The sequence below is a fragment of the Arctopsyche grandis genome, chromosome 11 (assembly GCF_051622035.1).
Source record: "Arctopsyche grandis isolate Sample6627 chromosome 11, ASM5162203v2, whole genome shotgun sequence".
Classification (NCBI taxonomy): domain Eukaryota; kingdom Metazoa; phylum Arthropoda; class Insecta; order Trichoptera; family Hydropsychidae; genus Arctopsyche; species Arctopsyche grandis.
Genome location: NC_135365.1, coordinates 7811164 through 7835129, shown reverse-complemented (window position 1 = coordinate 7835129; position 23966 = coordinate 7811164). Strand labels below are relative to the sequence as shown.

At 31.5% G+C, this 23966-nt stretch overlaps 5 protein-coding genes across 6 annotated transcripts in view; all 5 read left to right on the top strand.

The window, feature by feature from the left end:
• Positions 1-23966, top strand: part of LOC143919373 (microsomal glutathione S-transferase 1-like) — a 241515-nt gene that overhangs the window by 22423 nt on the left and 195126 nt on the right. The window lies entirely within an intron of this gene.
• Vps28 (vacuolar protein sorting 28) lies at positions 1747-5065 on the top strand. 2 transcript variants are annotated; one of them, XM_077440897.1, is made up of 6 exons: positions 1747-1790; positions 2048-2111; positions 2203-2398; positions 2480-2581; positions 4133-4267; positions 4338-5065. In XM_077440897.1, the coding sequence occupies exons 1-6, from the start codon at positions 1784-1786 to the stop codon at positions 4467-4469; spliced, it is 636 nt and encodes a 211-aa protein (XP_077297023.1). In that variant the 5' UTR covers positions 1747-1783; the 3' UTR covers positions 4470-5065. The 2 variants fall into 2 exon arrangements, with proteins under 2 accessions (XP_077297023.1, XP_077297024.1); XM_077440898.1 differs by lacking the exon at positions 1747-1790 and adding an exon at positions 1806-1825 and having other exon boundaries at positions 4338-5062.
• Positions 5306-8614, top strand: LOC143918998 (microsomal glutathione S-transferase 1-like). Its single transcript, XM_077441152.1, has 3 exons — positions 5306-5523; positions 8164-8249; positions 8317-8614. Exons 1-3 carry the CDS (start codon positions 5401-5403, stop codon positions 8558-8560), a joined length of 453 nt encoding a protein of 150 aa, XP_077297278.1. The 5' UTR covers positions 5306-5400; the 3' UTR covers positions 8561-8614.
• On the top strand, positions 11330-12277 carry LOC143918950 (microsomal glutathione S-transferase 1-like). The gene is made up of 3 exons (XM_077441079.1): positions 11330-11595; positions 11672-11772; positions 11844-12277. The coding sequence occupies exons 1-3, from the start codon at positions 11470-11472 to the stop codon at positions 12091-12093; spliced, it is 477 nt and encodes a 158-aa protein (XP_077297205.1). The 5' UTR covers positions 11330-11469; the 3' UTR covers positions 12094-12277.
• On the top strand, positions 13169-22734 carry LOC143919372 (prostaglandin E synthase-like). Its single transcript, XM_077441674.1, has 5 exons — positions 13169-13391; positions 13517-13608; positions 13694-13838; positions 22219-22292; positions 22386-22734. The coding sequence occupies exons 1-5, from the start codon at positions 13269-13271 to the stop codon at positions 22636-22638; spliced, it is 687 nt and encodes a 228-aa protein (XP_077297800.1). The 5' UTR covers positions 13169-13268; the 3' UTR covers positions 22639-22734.

Genomic DNA, 23966 nt, shown 5'->3' with positions numbered 1-23966 from the left:
TAATTTTTAAGTACAGTTGTACTATATTTCTTCTAAATTGCAAGTAATCTAACTTTATATTTTCTGGATTTTTTCATTATTGTTCCTCTATAGCCGTACCCAACAATTCTTCAACAATTTCTTCCATCTCTGATGTTGTTAAAAATCTGAGGAAAAAAAAATTCAATGTTGCTATAATCCCAGTGTTCCAAATTAGGAACATGGATAATATTGTGAATAAAAAAGTTACATATGGAAAAATTAAAAAAAGTTTACACATAACGAATCTATAACAATTAGAGATTATAATAAATATGGTCAATATGTAATAAATGTCTTATAAAAATGTGTAAACTTACTTGTCAGATGACATTTTCTGTTGAACGTATTTGATGCAAATAAAAAACCATTGCTCACTCCCACAGGTTACAACCTAAAAAAATACTACACGAAACGATCCCCACACTTGCTAACTGTAGACTGATGCAATCTAAGCTTTTATTGCATCATGCATAATGGAGTGGGGGTAAAAATACTAAGTGTTCCAATATTGGAACACTGGGCAAAAATGGGTTAAACCAATTATACCCATTTAATATATTTTTTAATTAATTTATTAAAATATATGATAACATTCATATTCATCAAGAATTTGAAAATGTTACCATTGCACTTATACAATTTCTGTATTTTTGCAACCCTACCACAACCTTACTGGCGTACAATGGCAGCGTTAACACTAGAGGTATCCACCACGGTATTTGATGGAGCTAGCAAATACAGCGTGTTCCAATCTTTGGCGAGCCACACGCCCCTCCCGCAGTACCCATCGGATTGCCTTGGGAGGATGTCGTCGATATTTCAGAGAGCGTGTCGCGAACATATTTACGACATTTGCTCGGCTTATTACTTTATTAAATTATCTTTCTATTTATTACTTAATAGTGTTTTTACCCGGCTTCGCTCGGTATTTGTAATATAAACCGCTTAAACATGGTCAATCTAATAGTAAACATTTTATTAAATGTGTTTGAATAGTTTTATTTTGTTTAAATTTATTTGTATATTATTTTTTTTGCTTACGTCGTGGATTTACGAACCAACAATACAACAATACAAATTATTTAAATAAGTAAAAAAAAAGATTACTTAGATGTTCTACATATTACGAAGCTGCAAGAAAATCAAGCCGAACGTGACGAAAGAAGATATAAAAAATAAAATAAACAGCATACGCAGCAATTACAGATCGATTATAATTATTACAAAGTTGTATTAATTTATTTGAACTCTTAAAACAGATACTTTGTACATAAAAATAATTTAGGTTTTTGTTGGTGTTATGCACACATTTTTTGTTGGTGTTTTGGGATGAACGAATGAGACGACTGGCATGTTAATGCACGTGTTTTATTTATGACAGCTGAAGGCAGAGTGAGTAGCCGCTCTCCGAACCCAGCCGAGTTGGTCCCCACTCGCAGGAAGGTGACCAAACTCAACCATGTCGTATAGCGAGCCGCCACATCGTCAATTTAAAGTTGACTTATTTTAGTTGCACAATTTTTTACAAATTCTTCAACAACTTCTAGGTCTAGTACTTTATTTATCATGTTTAGCTATAGCTATGGCGATCGGTTATCATAAGTGTTGTCTTTGACCTCTTTAAATAACAAAACTAATTAATGATTTGTTGAAATATATTTTTCCAAATATTGATATTTTTGCATTGGTATCACTAATATGATTGAAGTAAGAACAGCTAGCAACACTGAAACAAGTGTCATTGTCGTGACGCACAGCTGCAATGCAGGGTGAGGAAAATTTATATTTATTGATATATCCAATTGTAAGTTATTTTGTATTTGTAACATTAGTTCGTATAATCGTTCCGATTTATATTAATAATAACCGATTACTTTAAGTTTATAGTTGCTTACATTTTATTATTTTACATATTAATTGAACCATATAATGTAATTATGTACATACGCGTCATTGACTCAGTGTAGTGAGTCATGTATTAATATCACATATATGTAATTAGCATGGATTTTGTGCAATTTTTCAGAAACAAATAGACCCGAGTTATATGAAGAGGTTAAGCTCTATAGAAATGCTCGTGAAAGGGAAAAGTATGAATATTTTTTATCTTTATTTTTATTTCTTTAAATTATACTATAAAACGAAAGCTCGATATATATACATGTATGCATTATTCTGTAGACACAATAATATGGCAGATCTATACGCAGTTGTTAGTACATTGCAAAATTTAGAGAAGGCTTATATTAGAGATTGCGTTACCCCCCAAGAATACACTGCTGCCTGTTCCAAACTTTTAGTTCAATACAAAGTTGCGTTCAAGCAGGTCCAGGGTGACGATTATCCAACGATAGATTCATTCGTTAAGAAATTCCGGGTGAGTACTATTGATGCTTGTACAATATATTCATGTGTAATGAAATGGCTTTATTTTGAAGATTTCGAATCATTGTTTTAGCTCGATTGCCCCGCAGCCTTGGAACGAATCAAGGAAGATAGACCAATAACAATTAAAGATGATAAAGGAAACACGAGCAAATGTATTGCTGATATCGTATCGGTATGGAAATGTTTAATACGTTTAAACTATTTATTTGAAGCTTCTTGTTAACTTTTAAATAGCTTTACTGAATTGTAGTTATTGTAGTTTGATTTCACTAATTATGTTCACCGTTCCTTGAACCATCACAACTCTGTCCATGTAATTTATACTGATTTCCAAAAAGCTTTTGATAAGCTGAATCATATAATATTACTGAAGAAAATGTCCACTTATGTCTTTCTTGACAGATTGGTGCATTTTTTTTAAATTATATCTCTTGAATCGTCAACAGTTTGTTGTCTTTGGTACCTTTCGCTCTCATATATATGTTGCTGACTCCGGGGTTCCCCAAGGCTCTAACCTTGGACCCTTGCTCTTTAATTTATTTGTTAATGATATTGGCGTATACTTGGTCAATTGTCGCTTTTCACTATATGCGGATGATTTAAAGCTCTATTTGAGTTTAGATTATGACTGCTTTTGCGAGCTTTTACAAAATGCTCTTCATGCTTGGTCTTTAACTAACCGTTTGCCTCTCAATGTCTTCAAAAGGTAATGTGCTACTCTAGATCTATTCCTGTTCATACCTTTCCTTATCTTGCTGGTAACTCTGAATTGAACTGGGTTGAATCTACTGTTGATCTTGGGGTTGCTTTTCAGGTTGACCTCAGGTCCTCCAATCACATTGATACTGTGTGTTGCTGAGCTTCAAGGATGCTAGGGTTTGTTTTTCGCGATTCCCGGCATTTCCATAATCCTACTGCTTTGAGGATGTTGTACAATGCTCTGGTGAGAAGTATCATGGAGTACGCATCTATGATCTGGAGTACTTCGGTCAAAAGTCAGTCTATTAAGCTTGAGCTTATCCAAAGACGCTTTCTCTGGCTTCTTCATAAGTAGTAGTATTGGACTTACCCGTATTTATTTCCTCCAAGATTTGTTATGGGTATGGTCGGCTACACTTCTCTTGAGCACAGGAGGAGTGTTGTCCTAATCAAGTTCTTATTTTCTATATTTCAAGGGTTTTGTCTCATGCCAGTCTATTCTGGTGGAGATGGCCTTCATGCTCCAGGGAGTTTTATCTGGACCCGCCATCGTCCCCTATTTCATACTCCTCAAGCAAGAACTGCGGCATATTCTAATTCTCTCATTCCTCGAGGTCTCCGTTTTTTAAACTCACTGGATGGTGACATTGACATTTTTCATATCTCTTTTCATTCGCTGCACCGCTTCCTCGGTTACGGGGGTCGCGACCAACTAGACCCAAGTTAATTGTTAACAGTTAATTTGTCTGTTTTTAACAAATTCACCGTCATTATATTTATGTTTATTGTAAGAATTATTATTTTTTTTTACTTGTATTTTTCTTCTATTTTTTTCTGTTCTTAATTTGTTTAGTGCACTTTTCGCTTTGAAGGGATTCGGTTAGGCGAGTGTGCATGATTAATCGATAGAAAATAAATAAAATAAAATAATATCTTAAGTTCTCAATTAAAATTCCAACATATTTATGTACATCTGGATCTTTTCATTGAAATCTTGTCTGTCATATGTTTTTTTGATTTGTAGCTCTTTATAACACTCATGGATAAACTGCGCTTGGAGATAAAAGCCATGGACGATCTTCATCCAGAGTTGAGAGATTTATGCGATACAATGAGCCGATTGAGTATACTTCCTGAAGACTTTGAAGGAAAACAAAAGGTATGAAATCTTACTATGAGTATATGTAGTATATTAATTGCATTTTTTATATATGTAATGTTATTTTAAGGTGCAATCGTGGTTGAATGTATTGAACGAAATGCAAGCATCAGACGAATTGACTGAGACTCAAGTTCGCCAGTTGATTTTTGACTTAGAATCTTCATACAACGCATTCAACAAACTATTACATCATACCTAAACATTCGACGGGTTCCAGAACCAATATGTCGATCTCTACTGGAGTTGTGTGAAATACAGTGTGATTGATAGTAATCAATATATACCATTTTTTTGCTACATATTAATTTAATTTTTAAAGAACAAAGATTATAAATGAAATTAGCGTTTGATTGTTGTATTTCAATGCATTTTTTAAACACCTAATATTTTTGAATTTTCTAGGTGCCTTTATGATGATTTCATGTTAAAATTTTATATGCATATTTCGTTTCATTTTTATGTAAGGTTTAGTATATTTGTGACAAACGTTAATTTATTGTAATAAATTGTGGATCGATATCGCATAATGATGTGTGCCATTTTATTATGATACGTTTGCAAATTATTTGATTCGATTTTTTTTATCAAATAATCTATTGTATACATTAAAAATCTATTTTACGCCATCAAAAACCGAAATTAATATTATGTATTATATAATTAATAAAATTATTTTGATTTGTTTATATAATATCGAATTTGTCACAAATGTATTTTTAGTATTATGATTTCTGTTAAATTTAATTCATGTATGTATAATATATTTAATAAATAAAACATAAATTGTACTATATATATTGCTTTTATTTTTCATACTGGAACACATATAAATTACTAAAATCATTTTACAAGTGGATTTATTGTGCAACGAAAACCAGTTTTCATAGTAAAGCTGAACTCGCACACATCCACTCTTTATTTTCATTAATTACACATATATATACAATATAAGTCATTATCGAAGAACAGTGCTGGAATAGTCAGCGTATATTATTGTTTAATACGCGTTCATGTTCAATGCAATTAGTTGAGGTCGAGCGTAAGGCAGTCAAGTTACTTTCATTTTTTTTATAACAACAAATTATTAGTCAGTCTGTTGTAAGCCTTCGCACAGGTTGCAGGTTTTTAAGATGGTTGTCGACATAAGTATTGAAGATGCCGCGTTTAAAAACTACGCAGTGTGTACAGCGATACTTGTAATGAAGGTGCTTTTAATGGCACCACTTACGAGTCGAATAAGGCTTACAAGAAAAGTGAGTATCGCATTTTAATAATAATATAGTTAGATTCCTCAGAAGGACTGTATTTATGTATGCGTGATAAATTAAACCTAATGAATGGCTGAACGATTCATATTATTAACGTGAAGCATATTTTCCCTGTCAAGAAATTTAATGCATGTACATCCCATGGCCTGGGTATCTAGCCCGGGGGCCTGGGTCGCGAGGGGCCCAGTACTGATATCGATTTTTTTTAAATTTCTTACGAAATTCAGAAGTTCTTCTTTGTAATTCGTAGCTATGTTCTAGTCGATGATTCCTTAGTTATTATTTTTACACCATGACTTTTATTTGAAACTTTTATGTGAAAATATATGTTATCACTTATTAGGTGATCCTCAATCTTATTACTCCTTAATGTGTATTGTGAAAATTATTGATGAAATGATTTATAATTTCAATTTTGAAACTTTTTTGGGGGGGGGGGCTAAGCAAGCTAGCCCAGGGGCCCAGCTTGGGACGTGCGGGCCATGGTATATTCAATATACCTTCAATTTTTGGAAAATCAGTTATAAATACGGTTTTTTTCACAACACGTTTTATACATATGTACAGGACCGCGCCTACCATAAGTAAAAATGTGTGCAACGCACACAGGCGGCTGAAAGTGAGAGTCGAAAAAATTATATTTCGTACATCGTACTTTTTAAAATGCGTTTAGATTGTCTTGTTGTATAATTAATATAATTGCTATTGTTTTTTTATGATTATGTATACATGTATTATTGTCTATGTATAAACATATGTTTATATTTATTTTTCTTTCTCTCTTTTCTTTTATAATACATTCCCTTCTTTGTTGTTTATTATAATTTGTAATTATTATTATTATTATTATTAGTTGTTTGTGTATATACATATATGTTTTGTTTTCGGTATGTCTAATTTCTTTAGTTATTATTTTGTTTCTTTTCTTTTCTGTTATATTTTTGACCATTGTGGCGCATTAGGAATTCCTGTAATGCTACAATGGTCCAAACTTTAAATAAATAAATAATTGCGGATGTGTTACAAGTTGCGGATGCAACTTGTAACACATCCGAACTGTTATTCGGGGAAATAACGGGATAGCAGGTCCGCATAGAGCTAGGTCTTTTATGTTCTATTATCTTTGCGACTGCCAGATATATTTCTTCAAGGATGGTGAGTATTGGTTGGTCATCGAAAGAACATGGTCCTAGATGTGGGATTGGTGGTAAAAAACGTTTTGGTTTTCTGTCTGTTTTTTTGGTTAATTTTTACTATGATTAAAATTTTCAACACAATATTTATCACAAGGTAAGATTTTTGTACTACTCGCACGCACCTAATTTAGGGACTCGGTATGACGTCACCTAATCCTGCTCGCGCACACGTAAGTAAGACTGTGCGATAAAAGCTGGGAGATTTCCACAGAGCGCCACTAAATAGAATAGTTTGTTGCTATTTCGTAATAGATGATGTTTATTGCTAAAATATCAATGAGTAAAATTATTCTTTTTAAACTGAATAAAGTAAACGAAAAGTAGACTAATATGTTTGAATTTTATTTCCAGACCAGTATATTTATGTATTTTAGTATACATATATACATATTTTATATTCAAGTGCTTTGAGTAATATATATGGATTCATTATATTGATCTTTTGTCAGTGTAATCTGAAAAAACCTGCCTCACGTTTGATTGTGATAGATATCTAAATGCAGTAGTTAACAGCTAATAATTATTATTTTTATGTTTGTTATATTTATATTGAAATCAAGGAATTACAGATTTACTATTACATATTACATATAACCAGCAGTTTGGCTTAATGGTAGCGTATATATTTAGCACCACTGAGAACGATGGTTCGAGTCGTCAAACTGCTGGTTATATTTGGGGGTTTTGTGACTCCAAATCGATCGTTTCTCTATCAGAGTTTGCCAATTTTATCTGATCATTGTTGAAACGGTTCCTGAAAATTGGTAATAGATCATTTCCTGTTGTCACAAATCTGTGTGTATAATTTGTAGAAATTATGCACAGTAATCTGAAATCTATAGACATCTCTATAATTTCGTGTTTATTATGTGTATAAAAGTTGTAATAATAATTGTGCACAAAATCTAAAAATAATCCATAGATGTCTCTATGATTATTATTTCTGTACTTGATTGATTATTATATTCTATGTATTCTGATTGTATCATATGTATTATTGTATTCTGACCGTTATCGTATACTCGTCGCATTGGAGCGATCTGTAATGACGAGTGTACATTGATTGTAATAAAATAAATAAATAAATATGTAGGTATATTTGAATGACAAATTTTTTGTTAGCTGTATTATAAGTTTTTGTTTGTCTAAAAAGTGGAAGTTGGAAGTGGAAATTTCAAGGTAACAAATATGTCAAAAAATATCAATATGTGTCGGTCGTTCTCAAAAAAAACCATTCAAAATGAGTAATAGTGTGTCAATCGAGAATCCTATCGTGAAATCTTACGCAGTATGCACATCTGTACTCGTAATGAAAATGCTCATAATGTCTCAGCTAACCGGTAGACAGAGATTGGCAAAAAAAGTAAGCTATAAAAGCACTTGAATACCCGTAAATATTTATTGTAAATGTTTTATTTATTTCAATTAGATTTTCTCAAGTCCTGAGGATACCAAATTCTTCGGAAATAATGCTGATAATAAGACAGAAGATCAGGATATTGAACGTATTAGACGGTGAGATTTAATATAATTTATATTTATAATTTATAAACATGCTATTTATGTATATTGATGTTTGCAGGGCACATTTAAACGATTTGGAAAACATTCCGGCGTTCATTTTCATCGGTGGTTTGTACTTATTAAGCAGTCCGGAGACTGCTGTAGCTACCTGGCTGATGAGAGTTTACACTGGATCCAGGATTTTGCATACGTTGGTGTATGCTGTTTATCCAATTCCGCAACCGGCAAGAGCAATATCCTGGGGCATTGGCTTCGGGATCACATTTTATATGGCAGGCAAAGTAGCCTTTCATTTCATCTGAATTGTATTTAAATAAATTGTACATATTATCTAAGGAAATAAAATCTCTTAAGTGTATAAAATTCCTATTTATTTCTCATTGTTTTAAAAAAATCTATCCATTGCAATTCCCTGGCATGTGAAAGTTGGAGAAAGAAATTAAAATAAAATTTTTGTAATTAATGGTCCAAGTACGATTACCATGACAATTATCATAACCAGAGCCAAGGCGATGCGGGGTATATCCTCAATATATCCAATATTTAATTGCCATAGTTCTTTATCAACTCAAAATAAAATAAAATTATATCGCGCGCTCATATTACCATTATTAACCTATGCTTCACCTGTATGGAATAACGCCTCGAATACTAACCTTTCCAAGCTCCAAATAATACAAAATAAATCCCTAAAAATAATTTATAATACAAAAAACTGCATGCCATAAATAATATTCCGTTTGTTATAGACATTACTAACAAACTAACCAGTAGATTCTATGACAGAATCACTAATAACCATACTAACACACTTGTGAAGAGTCTCCGTGATTACAACAAAATGTCTATACCCTTCAGGTATAAACACAGATTACCTAAACACAATCTGCTTTAGGTCATCGACTTTAGAGAGTCTTTAATTAATATTATGTATTAGATGTATTATGAGCATTTATAAGGATTATAAATAGGTTTTTGAGCTCTTTTTCGTATTATGCTGTAGATTAACATTAGAATAATATAATACTATGATTACTAACCAAATTAAATTAAATTGTAAAATAGAAAATGATCAGTAGATCAGTAGCTATTAAAATAGATATAAGATGTATTGTGAACATAATTTCGTAATAATAAAAAGCATTTAAAAATCAAAATCAATCATAACCAGAGACCGACAGACAAGTATCCTTTGCCCACAAAATATGGTTCACTATTGTCAATTACTATTGTCTTACAAAGCTTTTGCTTTGTAACAAGAGTAAAAAAAAGGTTGACCTACATGTTATGATCACAGTCCGCTGGTCTGTGATCATAACATGTAGGTACATATGTATGTATATCAAATTTTTGCTTAGTGGACAAATTAAAAAACAAACAAATATAAAAGATCCATCTTTATGTGACAGAAGAAAGTTAATATGTAGATAAATAGACAGGGAAACTAATACTAACTTTTTAACTTTAAACTCCAAATGGTCAACGACCTAAACACGGTCAATGACAGCAGTGTTTCTCTGATCTGATTTTATTTTAGATGCAATTTTTTTTTAATTTAATATTATTTATTGTTATTCTGATTATTCAATATATACATGGATGAATTTATGTATCGCCTTCGACAGACTGGAGTCAGTTGCCATATAGGAGGAAGGTGCGATAACCATATTAGCTATGCGGACGATATGGTGCTCTTGACGCCTTCCCCATCAGCATTGAATCAGCTTCTGGAAGTTTGTTCGTGCTATGCTACAGAACATAATATGCGATATAATAAGATTAAATGGATGGTCTTGATTTTATGATACAGTCAAGGCCCTCATTTTGTTCCTAACATCATTTTGGATGGACGAAATCTTGAAACCGTGCGGGAACTCAAGTGCCTTGGACACCTGCTTATGGAAAATCTCCCAAAAGGAAAAGAAGAGCACTACGTGTAAGATCCAATATGCTAGCAAGACAGTTTTACCACACCAGTATAGAGGTGAAGAAACAATTATTTGTCCTTTTGTACTACTTAGTCTCTATACTGGAGAACTATGGACGAAGAAATACAAGCAGGAGACAATGAAGAGGATAACAGTATAATATAACAACTGCTACAGAACACCATAAATTATTTTTCAATCAATAATAATAACTTTTTATTCAAGACGATAGGGAAAATAGTGCAATCCCCACCGTCCATTTAAATAATCTAATATGTATATAATTTCGAAAGAGACTTTGTATGTAAGTATATAAATATGTAATAAACAAATCGAAGTTTCTATGACGATTCGATATATATTTTTTTCGATTCAAATAAATTTAATAAAAATGAATATTTACTATTAAATTCGCCATGTTTAAGCTTAAATTATATATTAGATTATTTATATGGATGGTGGGGATTGCACTATTTTCCCTATCGTCTTGAATAAAAAGTTATTATTATTAATACTTAACTACTGAATAAATATAAATATTATAAATACTGAGTGAAGCCGGGTAAAACAACTAGTAAATAATATATATAGACAATACAAATGAATGACAAAAAAAAAAATATAATACATATATTGATATAATAATAATATTTGTAAATATAATGATACTATTAAATAATAATAGTTAATCAATTGAAATTGACAATTGATTAATTAATTATTTATTTATTTATTATTATATTTTTATCATTAATATTATCTATACATATATTGTTTATATGGTCGATAATGATTGCACTATTCTCCCTATTGTCTGGAATAAAAATTATTATAATCATTAACATTAATATACGTATACATATGTTCTGATGTTGAAGTTACTATAACAATTATGTGACAAGTGTTTGAAAACAAACTGTGGCTCAAAGAAAAAAAAATAATTGGTCAATATTACGTCATTATATTAAAGCTTGACTTACAACGTACAACGCGATGCCAGCGTACTTAATATTATTTTTCCGTTATCTCAAGATGATTGAAGACCTCTGGATCAAATTGGGTTGAAAAACACTATCTTATCAGTCTCGAATGATTGACAAAAATCGAAACTGTGTAACTGTTAATGAAAATTTGATTATTTTTACTCGCGTGTAGGTTGGATTAGTGTGAGTCGAGCTTAATTAAGACAGGTATTGAACTTTAACATCCCAAAAAATCAGTGTGGTGTTTGCTACTGTTGGAGATATTTTGTATATCATTGCTTCAAAACATAAATAGCGAAAATGGGAAACGTATTGACAGTTGAAAACAAAGCAATCCAGAGCTATGCATTATGTTCTTCGATCCTCGTCATGAAAATGTTGCTGATGGCACCACTCACAGTCAAAGAGAGAATATCAGCAAAGAAAGTAAATATATGTTTCAATTATACTCACAGAATATTTGGAATAAAATGAATTTCAATCCCAACTTATTATAATTCAGAATTCTTCAAATACTGAGCTCGAAAAGAGTTCCGGTGATAAGTCATCTGAATATGCCGAGATGTGCTTAAAAGTAAATCCAGACGTGGAACGCGTTCGAAGGTAAATTTTAATTATAATCCATTCAATTTAGTTTTTAATGTTTTAAACAACTCATTTAACGTTATTGACAGAGCTCACCTGAACGACTTAGAAAACATTCCGGCGTTCCTCTTCATCGGTGGATTGTACTTGATGACTAATCCAGCACCGAATACTGCTTCTCTGCTGATCAAAACTTACACAGGATGCAGAGTACTCCACTCCTTGGTGTATGCGGTCCGTCCCATGCCTCCACCAACTAGGGGTATAATCTGGGGTGTCGGCTATGGAATTACATTCTACATGGCGGTCAAAGTAGCCATTCATGTCATTCGAATGTGATGAGCATTTATTTGTATATGAATCAATAAAGTTATTTAATATATATTTTACAATTTCAATTCATTTTATAATCTTAAAAAAAATGTATCCACGTGAAATTATTAATATGTAGTATAATAAAAAAATTCTATAGTATTTTTTTGAAATAAGTGTATTCTTATCAATAAATTTTGATGTAAATATTATCGCAGTGAGCGCTTATTTTTTAGATATCGAATTTAACCGTTACAAAAGTCGTGAGTTAAAATTAAAAAAATACACTGTCAGTATTGCATAATGTGGCAATAGTAAAGCTGAACTTACACATCCGTTTTCCATCTATATGAACTTTTCTCAAATGGTTTTATATGTGCTGGGATATATTGGGTTATATAATAAATCAAAACGTTAAAACTTTATAATTATGTAGCATATACTAAAAAGAGCCGCCGGTTAAGTGCAAAGTATTTGCAAGTGTCGAAGATGAAAAATTTCTCGCTGTGAAGTTAGGCGTATATTTAAATTGAAACCGCAGACATTAAAAAATTACATAACTGTATGCTATACCCTTCAGGTATAAACACAGATTACTTAAACACAATCTGCTTTAGTTCATCGACTTTAGAGAGTCCTTAATTAATATTATGTATTAGATGTATTATGAGCATTTATAAGGATTGTAAATAGGTTTTTGAGCTCTTTTTCCTATTAATCTGTCGATTAACATTAGAATAATATAATACTATGATTACTAACCAAATTAAATTAAATTGTAAAATAGAAAATGATCAGTAGATCAGTAGCTATTAAAATAGATTTCGTAATAATAAAAAGCATTTAAAAATCAAAATAAATGTATGCATACATTTTAGGGATGTAGTACATTCATTTTTCCAATTAGCGAAAATTAAAAATCAAATGTATGAATAACAACAAAATATGGAATTGGAGATACATATTATCTCAGTAAATCTATTTATATGATGAAAACAATTTTAAGTAATTTGAAATTTAATTTAATATCTTATCATAGTTATGACTGCTGTTGTGATACGTTTCTTAAAAAAAAAAGATTTTTTTGTGCTATAGATACATCAGTGTAAGTCAAACTTTACTCCAGCGATTGAACATCAGTCAGTGACACTTCTGCTTCCGCTGCCAAATCTTCTGTTTTAGGATAAATATAACTAGTGAAAATGGGAAATACATTAACCGTTGAAAATCCAGCAGTCCAATGCTATGCATTATGTTCCTCAATACTTGTCATGAAAATCCTGCTGATGGCACCCTTAACGACCAGACAAAGATTTTCAAAGAAAGTAAACACATTTATATTGTTTTATATTAGTATAAAAACAAATAAAATGCTCACAAAATTTTAAATAATAAAAACACAAATTTTATAAATTATAATTGTATCAATGAAACTTAAAATTTTATAAAGGTATTTGCAAGTGTTGAAGATGAAAAATTTCTCGCTGTAAAGTCATCGGGAAGGTTGGTGACGGACGATCCTGACGTGGAACGAGTTAGACGGTATATATTATATGTATTATTAAAATTTATTCAATTTGTATGGACTTAGTGAACGGTTTTTTATTATTTTTTTTAATGTGAATAGAGCTCATCTGAACGACTTGGAGAACATTCCGGCATTCATTTTCATCAGTGGATTGTATTTGCTGACTAATCCGGCATCAGGCGTGGCTTCGATGCTCATGAAGACTTACACTGGCTGCAGGATTTTACACTCATTGGTGTATGCGGTATGTCCGTTACCTCAACCGGCTAGAGGCCTGTCTTGGATTATTGGTTACGGAATCACATTCTATATGGCGGCTCAAGTAGCATTGCATTTCATGTGATTGCAATGTGTTTATAATTAAATTTAGGATTAAAGATTTTTAAAATGTTATTTATACATATTTATTAATAAAGTAAAATAAAAATTTATTATAAATTTAATGACAACAAATTGTAATACATACTTGTTGAGATAATGGTAGAGCTTATGCAGAAAATAATCCAGAATTTGTCTTCACTATCTCATTTATTTATTTGCAAATCCACTATCAAATACCTCTTTGATAATAAAGTAATATGATTTTAATATAAAAATGTATTAAATAATTATAGACGATTTTACGAACGCCTTTTAGAAGGCTTTGCGCCTGTCGCAGATATAGTACAAATAGCCAATAATTTGCAGATATAGTACCTGCAAATAGCCAATAATTCGTAGATATAGTACCTGCAAATAGCCAATAATTTGCAGATAGAGTACCTGCAAATAGCCACAACCTATCTTAATACTTCAATTATTTAAAACGAAGATTAAATAAACATGGACGCACATTTATGAAAAAATTAATTAATTTTCTTGAATGCTATTGTTGCTTAAGGGTGGGTGGAGGATCCAAATAAAAGGCCAAATTCGCTTCACAGCATTTATTGGGTGATTAAGGAGATTCACACACGGCCAGTGCTCCTTCCAGAATGATCTGATATAGCCTAAGTATCAGCTTATAAAGGGCAGGTCGCTCAATGCATCTTTCTCGACAAGTTTGTTTAAGTTTGGTCATATGGTCTCAGGCACGCACCGTCTCTCGCTCGTCGGGATTCTGGGAAATAGCAGAGATGCTACTCGGTCTAATCCGAGGGTCTCCATTGTTGCCCTCGAATGCACTTAAGCCGCCTGATAATCCCAATTGCAGTTAACCGGTGGCGTATGTTACAGTTACACTATTATAAAATTCTACACAAGACTGGTTAAAAATATACATAGTGATTAGCAAACATTTTAAGGTTTTTAAATTCAATTGCGTCACTATCACTGGAACATATATTGTTCATCAAAGTTAAAAATCCTTTGGCAGGAGCATTTGTCCCTGATAAACCTAAACATTTGACTAAATTGCCAATATTTTTGTAGGAGACATCATTTTCGCTGAAGACTTCTATTACATAAAAAAGTGTACTAGTTTTATCTCACGACTTACCAGCACAGATACCCAAAAAAAAACAGTACTGTCCTGGTAAAATCAGTACGAGTGGTCACCGTAATATAGTTAGCTAGTTTGATATCTTGATTATTGTTATAATCACAATTCGTAGATATCAGTTCATCGGCGGTGTTATGTACTGTTTTATCTCAACGGTCTATGAATGTTTCAGTATCTATAATATTGGTTATCAATCTAAAATAACCTAACCTATTGCTGAGTTTGATTTCCTCCACAGTCACAAGGTTTGTAGCCAAAGTAAGTACAGATTGAAGTTGATCAAAATGGGAAACACTCTAACGATTGAAAACCCAGCTTTTCGATGCTATGCAGCATGTTCGTCAGTACTCGTGATGAAGATGCTCATCATGGCACCGCTCACCAAGAGACAAAGGGTTGCTAAACAAGTAAATATATCAATTTTTAATTTTTGAATATCAAAATGTATTAAATTTAGTAGCTGCTGCTCATCGAGTGTATTTCATTTAATTGTGCTTTTGTTACAACAGGTTTATTCGAGCATTGAAGATGAAAAGTTCTACGACGTCGACAGAGGAACCGTAAAGATGATCACTGACGATCCTGACGTAGAACGCGTGAGAAGGTGAACTTGATTTTTACAATTTATTTCATATTTAGCATCTTGTTATGGTAGTAAAAAATTACATCATCATTGACTTTCGTTATGAAATTCAGGATGGAAGCATTCACAATATTTTCAATTATTCATTAAATTTAATCAATTCCATTTTACATATTTCTAGCTAAATTGCATTTGACTTCCCTTACTTAATTTTTGATCTTCTGATAACATTTAAACACTTCCTTTATCTATTCGTCTATTTTTATGTCTTCACTATATTCAATTCATATTTCACACTGTCACCTTTTTCATACGTTTTATCCAAATTCCTTTCTTCATTTCTATTTATATTTAATTTTCGTACTCGTATATTATATTATTAAAAATTATTGGTTTCAATTTTGATTTTTAAGTGCTTTTTATTAGTACGAAATTATGTTCACAATACATCTTATATCTATTTTAATAGCTATAAGATGTACTATAGACTCACTAATGTCGATGACCTAAAGCAGATTGTGTTTAGGTAATATGTGTGTTATACCTGAAGGGTATAGACATTTTGTTGTAATCACCGAGACTCTTCACAAGTGTGTTAGTATGGCTATTAGTGATTCTGTCATAGAATCTACTGGTTAGTTTGTTAGTAATGTCTGTAACAAAATTGGTTTCAATAAAAAAATGGCAAATATACAAAAACATTCCATTCTAATTCCACTCTTCCTCATATTTTTTCCTGTATGTAATCATACTTTCAAACTGCTTTAAGTATTTTTAACAATTCTGTTGTTTTGCATATATACTTACACATATAATAAAACATGATATTATATTAACAGGGCCCATTTGAATGATGTGGAGAATATTCCAGCATTCATCTTCGTCAGTGGATTGTTTTTGTTGACCGACCCATCTCCATCTACTGCCACCATGTTAATCAAAACGTACACTGGATGTAGAGTATTGCATACCTTGGTATATGCTGTCCATCCAATGCCTCAACCAGCTAGGGGTATCGTCTGGAGTGTCGGCTACGGAATAACTTTCTACATGGCAGCCAAAGTAGCAATGCATTTCCTATCGTGTAATCGCACCTCTATAATCAATTGTTAATAATATTTTTTTGTAATATACTTAAAAATCTTAGATTTTGTTATTTATCCTATCAAAATGATAGTGATTCTATATATTAAATTTTGTGATATTGATAGTTTATCAACTGATACGTTGTTTGTTTGAAATTTGTAATTTGTTTTAATAAGATTGTATGTATATTATCAGTTTAGTTAAAAAAATAGTCAATTAATTAGTTATCTGTTGATAGATTGTTTATTCAATATGTATATGATCTTTGCAGCGTATGATTTTTAATAATAAACTTATATGTGAAGGGTGTAATTTTTCATTATTCTCAAATTATTCAAAATTTAATGTTCAAAGAGTAGATACATTTTTTTCAAATTATGTACATAACTCCTTAAAAAATGAATGTTGTAAAAAACATTGAGAAATTGACAACTTGCCGAATTCTTTGTTCGGTCAAAGTAAAGATTTGATTGATCTATCAATCCAAAGATCACATGCCTTATAAATACATACAGGGCCGCCAAGAGGAATCCCGAGCCCTGGAAAAATAATTATATACCCTATGAAAAACTAAAAACAAAATCTTATATATATATTTTTAATATGCGAAAAATCAAAATCAGAACTATTAGAAAAATACCTATGTATATGTTGAATGCTATTTTTTGAAATAATCTAATAAGAAAGTATGATAACAGGTACGATTTCACATGGACACAAATAATGCGCGGATCGAAAAATAATAAACATTTAGCATTAAAGAAATATGTGTATTTTTATGTAGAATAATATAAAATATCAATATCGATCAATCCAAACTCCCAACATGGGGCCCCTCAAGTAGTCCGGGTCCTGGGATTTTAACCCCCGCTTTCCCCTCCTCTTGGCGGCTCTGCATACATAGTATATGTATATAGAAAAAGGATTCTATAGATAATTAATTGCATTAGTATTATTATATTAATTATAACACTTACAATAATTAATAATTAATTTCAAATAAACGTAAGTTTAAATACAGCATATTTTTATTAAACCAATGATACGCATTTAATAATTTTTTAAATTAATTTATTAATATATATATATATATATATATATATATATATATATATATATATATATATATATATATATATATATATATATATATATTAACATATTCATATTCATCATGAATTTGAAAATGTTACCATTGCACTTATACAATTTCTGTATTTTTGCAACCCTACCCACAACCTTACTGGCGTACAATAGCTCTAACAAAACACTACACTGTGACTTATACATACATGCATACATACATATGTATAATTTCCTTGAAAATAATATGGATCGGAAAAAAATGTCTGGTTGGCTATTTTGTATTGCATTTCTTTTTGTATTTTATTGTGTATTTGAATACAGTTTTTTTAGTTCTCAATTGTTTTTAGGTGCCAAATGTGCCCCATGAGCCGGCCCAGGCTATATATATATATATATAGTATACGTATATATTATGTACATATGTAGTATGTACATATGTATATATAAATCTATGATATGTTTAACCAAAAGGACTTTGCGCCCTAAAATGAACATGCAAAATGCATGTGTATTGCAAAATGGCATTGAAAGTGCCACACTATGGCCATACGATGTTTGCAAATAATAGTTGCCGATCATGATAGTCCAATTACACTAATTCATAATTAATTAAACCATTTAATTTATTATGAAATAAATATCTTCGGGGGGGGAAAAATAGCGAATAATTCAGTTTCATTTCATTATCGACGTAATGGTTACTCAAAAATACTTGAATACTAAACAAATAGAAGACTTTTATACTTATTATATTAAAAAAAAATAGATGCAATTTTTACAATCTTTTTTTATTGAGTTTTGATGGAATGACAGAAAATGTATTGACTGATTGGTCTAATTTTTTATTCACCTATTGTTTGCAATAATTTTTTCTCGCTTATTGTTATATTTTAAGCAACTGAAAAATAAGTAGGTATACCTACAACTATCTACATTACATCAAAAATAAATATATTGATAATTTAAATGTGAAATCGAATATGTATGCTACATTTTATCGTAAATATTTAAGGTAAACTCTGATAAAAAGTTGTTTTCGGATTTATCTCGAAAAGACGCCGCATAGCAATTACCAAAAAGATGACTTTCGTGTTTCGAAACGACTTTTTACCAATTACACATGAACAGGTTCAACGATGACCTTCGAACATCGTGCCCTTCGTTCACGCTACATAATAAATATTGCATATATTGCACAATATGCTACTGAACTCGGAGAAACGTACGAAAACAACGTACGAGATCGGTAGAGACTAACCTGCTTAATTTCACTAGTACTCTCACATCTTATATGGACAAACGAATCCAAATAGACGTCGTTTATACGGATTTCTCTAAAGCTTTTGATAAAATCAATCACAACCTTTTACTCAATAAACTTTGGTCCCTTGGAATCCGAGGAAATTTATTTCGTTGGATCTCTTCGTATATACTAAATCGTCACCAAATCATAATTCTCAATGGTTTTAGATCATCACTTAGACATATTCCTTCCGGTGTCCCACAAGGGTCGCATTTAGGTCCCTTATTCTTTTTACTCTATATTAATGATATCTCATACATCTTCAAACATTCCTTTATACTTCTTTACGCTGATGATTTAAAAATTTACAAACCTATATACACCATAGACGATTGTCATAAGATACAAGAAGATCTAGATAGATTCTCTATATATTGTTTAAATAATGATCTTTTTATTAATCTAGAAAAATGCTCTATTTTAAATTTCACTAGAAATAAGTCAATTATTACTAATCAATATCAATTAAATCATTCAATCCTTAACACGTCATCTTCTATTAAGGATCTTGGTGTAATACTCAATAATAAACTAGATTTCTCTGAACATATTTCTTTTATTACCAACAAAGCATTTAAATCTCTTGGATTCCTACTCCGCTCAACAAAACCCTTTAATGATCCTTATGTACTAAAATTACTTTATTTTTCCTTTGTAAGGTCTCACCTTGAATTTGCCTCAATTATCTGGTCACCTTTTTATTTATCCCATATTAATTGTATTGAGAAAGTTCAACTTAAATTTATTAAATCCTTACGCTACCTTTTTCCTACCTATACCCATTCTACTGTTTCCGACATTTTAAAAATCCTTTCTTTTAACAATCTTTCTGTCAGGCGACGACATTCTGATGCTATATTCTTCTTTAAGCTCATAAATGGTTTCCTTGATTGTTCTGATTTACTGAATAAGGTTAATTTCAGAATCCCAGTTCGATACCCTAGACGCGTTACACTCTTTTCACTTGATCCTTTCAATACTAATTCCCAAAAATATTTTTATCTGCAGCGCGTTTATCGTATGTTTAACGGAGAGCTGAATGAGGTTGATCTGTTTGGTATTTCCCTACATCAATTCAGGTCTAACATCAAGAGAATCTTGACCGATTGATTCATTTTTTCTTCTATTCTATTTTTCCAATATTTCCATTATTTTTATACTTTAGTTTAGTTATGTAATGTGCTATTTAATCATATTATAGCTTTCATTCCTTTCCATTTCATTTGTTTATTTTGTATTTACCTTTTTCATTTGTTTTTTATATTTGTAAATTTCAATTTCTTCTTATATTCTATCTTATAACCTTTTCCAAATATTTTAATACTATAGTTTAATTATGCAATGTACTACATATTTTGTCATGCCTTTATTCTTTACTTTTTAATTTGTTTTCCTTATATTTATCTTTTTCATTTTTGTAAAAATCTATTATTGGACTCGGGTGTTACATATATTATTTATTTACTTTTTGTGTTTTTTATACCTATCTCTGTACATCCTGTCTGTTGATTTTTCAATTAATAAAATAAATAAATAAATAAATAAATAAAACACTGTATACGTTTAAAACTCATTATATAATAAACACAATTTAATGCAAATACAACTACCATCGCCTATATAATAAATAGATTGAAAATAAATCTGCTGACGTATATTGCGCAATATACGCAAAATACTAGTTATTTTGTATGCGACGGTTCATTTAATAAGTCGTCATTCACCAGTCGTTCTCAGCATCTCGTTGGGGTTTGTCGTTGATTACACAGTAATATTGACATAGCAGTGAAGATGGCTCTTTTAGGAGTTCCCTTGCTCGATACGTTATGCTTTTATGTGGCCGTTTTGGGTTTGAAGATGCTTGTCATGTCTTTCCTCACCGCGAGACAGCGATTTTCCAAAAAAGTGAGTTCTTATATTTTTGTTTATTCAGTGCATAAAAGCATCGTGGTTTCCATGCTATGCATTTTTTATATTCCATCGAAAGGTATTAAAAATTCCACGTGTCAACTCGTTTACAGTTGTGTTCTGTCATTATTTTAGGTATACCTACAAACAGTGGTGTCACCTGGTGCGTGGTGGTGTCACCTAAAAAATATTTTTTATTGATATTAGTATGTGTTAACTGTTATGACTAGTCACCGGAGCCTGAGGGGGCCGTCTATTGTTCAAAGGTTGTAAATGCATTGTTAAAGGTTTACCGAACAATGGATAGCACTGTGACTATCCTACCTCTAGTTATGACTTACGAGAGAGAATCGCTAAAAGAGAAGCTAAGTTCTGACTGACTGAATCGGTTAACCTTCTTACCTTAGGTACATACACTGATTTCTCAGGAATTCGAACAAAAGCCAATTATGGCTCATATATATAGCTGCACCAGACGGATTCGCGATAGCTGTATACATACAGAAAGCTGTATATATACAGAAATTGCAATGAAACGCTCGAGGACCGTTATACAACAAACATGTCGAATTAGCGTTTTCCAATTTGAACAATTTGGTGTCACCCCAAAATTGGTGTAACCCGGTGCCGACCGCACTCCGCAGACCGAGCAGCAACATATAATTTTATATCAAAATTTTAAATGATAACCCTCCCCCCTCAATGATAATTGAAATATGTATACATATATTTATGTACAGTGATTTATAGGAATTCGAACAAAAGCCAATTATGGCTCATATTTGATGCTATATATAGCTGCACCAGACGGATTTCGCGGTAGCTGTATGAATACAGTATATATAGAAGTTTTTTTCTCTAGTTATTATTTATTTTATTTTATTTAAATTGGCACACATACAGAATAAAATATAAAATGAAGCAGTACAGTGAGACAAAAAATATACAAATATAAATGAAAATATTATATTCCATATACGTTGAGCACCACATGGTAATTATATTCGTATGTTTTGTTGGCATTGTTTTAGCTGTGACGTACATATGTATGTCGAATAGAAACGAATATTATAGTACAGCGAGCGTTCTCTTACACAGACACAGAATAGTGGTATTATAATTTGTACATATATGATTATCACGCTCATGTAATAATAATTTATATTTTAAATTTATAGGCTTTTGCAAATCCAGAAGATGCTATAAGAATGGGAAAAGTCAAGGTAGATGACGACGTTGAAAGAGTCAGAAGGTAACATTGAACATTATAATTTTCATCACAACTATCCAGATTGACTTAATGTATGTATGAATGTCTTATTTATATGGGTTTTTGTTGTTTCAGAGCACATTTGAACGATTTGGAAAATATTCCCGTCTTCATCGTAGTCTGCACGGTGTACCTTATGACAAACCCATCTCTATCCTTGGCTGCGAATCTTATTCGTATATTTGCTCTAGCTAGAATTGCTCACTCTGTGGTATATGCTGTTGTCGTTATTCCACAACCAGCCAGAGCACTTTCTTTTGGCATTGGATGTTCTATCACTATTTATATGGCAGTGATGTCTCTGATGCACTTCATACCTTCTATGTAATTTTATTGTCGACTGTAATTTAAATATTATTATTTTATAGTTTTATCAGTGCACATTTGTGAATGATTTTTTTTATTGAGTTTTAATAAATATTTCACTAAATAACTGTATTTTTGGTGCATTATTCCCAAATATGAATATTTTTCTAAATCCAAAATTTATTTAAATAAATAGTCACCAAATACAATAGTATTGTATAGCATTAGATAAGGCAAAGGTTAGTCATATAGTAACCATAATAGTTAATTCCTCGATTAAACAGAAGAAGTCTTACCATTGCCATCATCTCTTTGTGAAATTAGTCTCAATTAAAATATAATTACATATTTCGAATGCCAACGAGGCGAACGAGAAGCAGATATACAGTGGTTTTTGACTTAAATTTTGATTAAAACTACCAACCACTAGTCATTACAATGTGGATATTTACAAATGATATAATTTGATTTGTAAGGCAGAGAAGGTATGTTGACCGTATCCCAGCCTAACGAAACACATGTTGTCTAGTTTGTAAGAGGATCGTTTATTTTTGTTCAATTGTTACAATGGTTATTGTATGTACGAAGAGGTTGAGCTTCGGAGAAGTGAGCTGGTTGAACTCCAGAGGCTCACTCTGGTGTTGGGAGCTGGTGCGTCGCCTTATATACGTTCTGGCTTGAAGCGTGCCGCGTGCAAATGCTTTGTCTTCGTTTCCAGGACACGTGTGTTGGGGACACGCATTGACCTATTTTCGAGGCGCGTGCTTTATAGCTGTGGGGTCAGCGCCAGAACGTCGTTCGTTTAAGAATGCGGGCATGTGCCACGCGTAAATGACTTTTCAGACATGTGTTACGGTTGCCTGATGACATCACTGTTGGGTTTCGTTCGTTTTACGATCAAGCGATGAACTCTTTCTTCTGTAATGATCGAAGGGGACGTTGCCATTGAGTTATGCATGTTTGTACAGGATCGATGATGAGATCACTGGTTTTGATTCGTAATAGCACAAGTCGTGCTATATTCCTACAGATTTTTGAAATAATTTTAAATAAATGTTAGAAAACAAACCTTTTTGTTCTCAGTTTTATGAAAAACTTTTCCTTTTCATACAATTTACGGTGCGTATTAAAAATCAGAATAGAGAAATACAGAAATTTAGAAAATTCAACATTTAATAATAAGAACACTACGGTGATTATAACGGTAATTGGACTATTCGTCACATTGGGGTGGTCACAAAGACAATTTTTGTCATGAAAATCGCGAATACACAATATTTGGCACTCAAGTTCTCGTTACTATGATAGTTATCGTTAGTATGATGGACTTTTCGGCTGCCAGATGTTCCG

What these genes read in the sequence shown, in the direction of transcription:
- Vps28 (XM_077440897.1), top strand. An exon ending in AATGCTCGTGAAAGGGAAAA is followed by an intron (nt 2,112 to 2,202) that starts GTATGAATATTT and finishes ATTATTCTGTAG; the next exon opens with ACACAATAATATGGCAGATC. An exon ending in GTATTGCTGATATCGTATCG is followed by an intron (nt 2,582 to 4,132) that starts GTATGGAAATGT and finishes TTTGATTTGTAG; the next exon opens with CTCTTTATAACACTCATGGA.
- LOC143918998 (XM_077441152.1), top strand. Translation starts at nt 5,401, where the DNA reads ATGGTTGTCGACATAAGTATTGAAGATGCCGCGTTTAAAAACTACGCA. An exon ending in GAATAAGGCTTACAAGAAAA is followed by an intron (nt 5,524 to 8,163) that starts GTGAGTATCGCA and finishes TATTTCAATTAG; the next exon opens with ATTTTCTCAAGTCCTGAGGA. An exon ending in GATATTGAACGTATTAGACG is followed by an intron (nt 8,250 to 8,316) that starts GTGAGATTTAAT and finishes TGATGTTTGCAG; the next exon opens with GGCACATTTAAACGATTTGG.
- LOC143918950 (XM_077441079.1), top strand. Translation starts at nt 11,470, where the DNA reads ATGGGAAACGTATTGACAGTTGAAAACAAAGCAATCCAGAGCTATGCA. An exon ending in AGAGAATATCAGCAAAGAAA is followed by an intron (nt 11,596 to 11,671) that starts GTAAATATATGT and finishes ATTATAATTCAG; the next exon opens with AATTCTTCAAATACTGAGCT. An exon ending in GACGTGGAACGCGTTCGAAG is followed by an intron (nt 11,773 to 11,843) that starts GTAAATTTTAAT and finishes CGTTATTGACAG; the next exon opens with AGCTCACCTGAACGACTTAG.
- LOC143919372 (XM_077441674.1), top strand. Translation starts at nt 13,269, where the DNA reads ATGGGAAATACATTAACCGTTGAAAATCCAGCAGTCCAATGCTATGCA. An exon ending in GACAAAGATTTTCAAAGAAA is followed by an intron (nt 13,392 to 13,516) that starts GTAAACACATTT and finishes AATTTTATAAAG; the next exon opens with GTATTTGCAAGTGTTGAAGA. An exon ending in TACACTCATTGGTGTATGCG is followed by an intron (nt 13,839 to 22,218) that starts GTATGTCCGTTA and finishes TTAAATTTATAG; the next exon opens with GCTTTTGCAAATCCAGAAGA.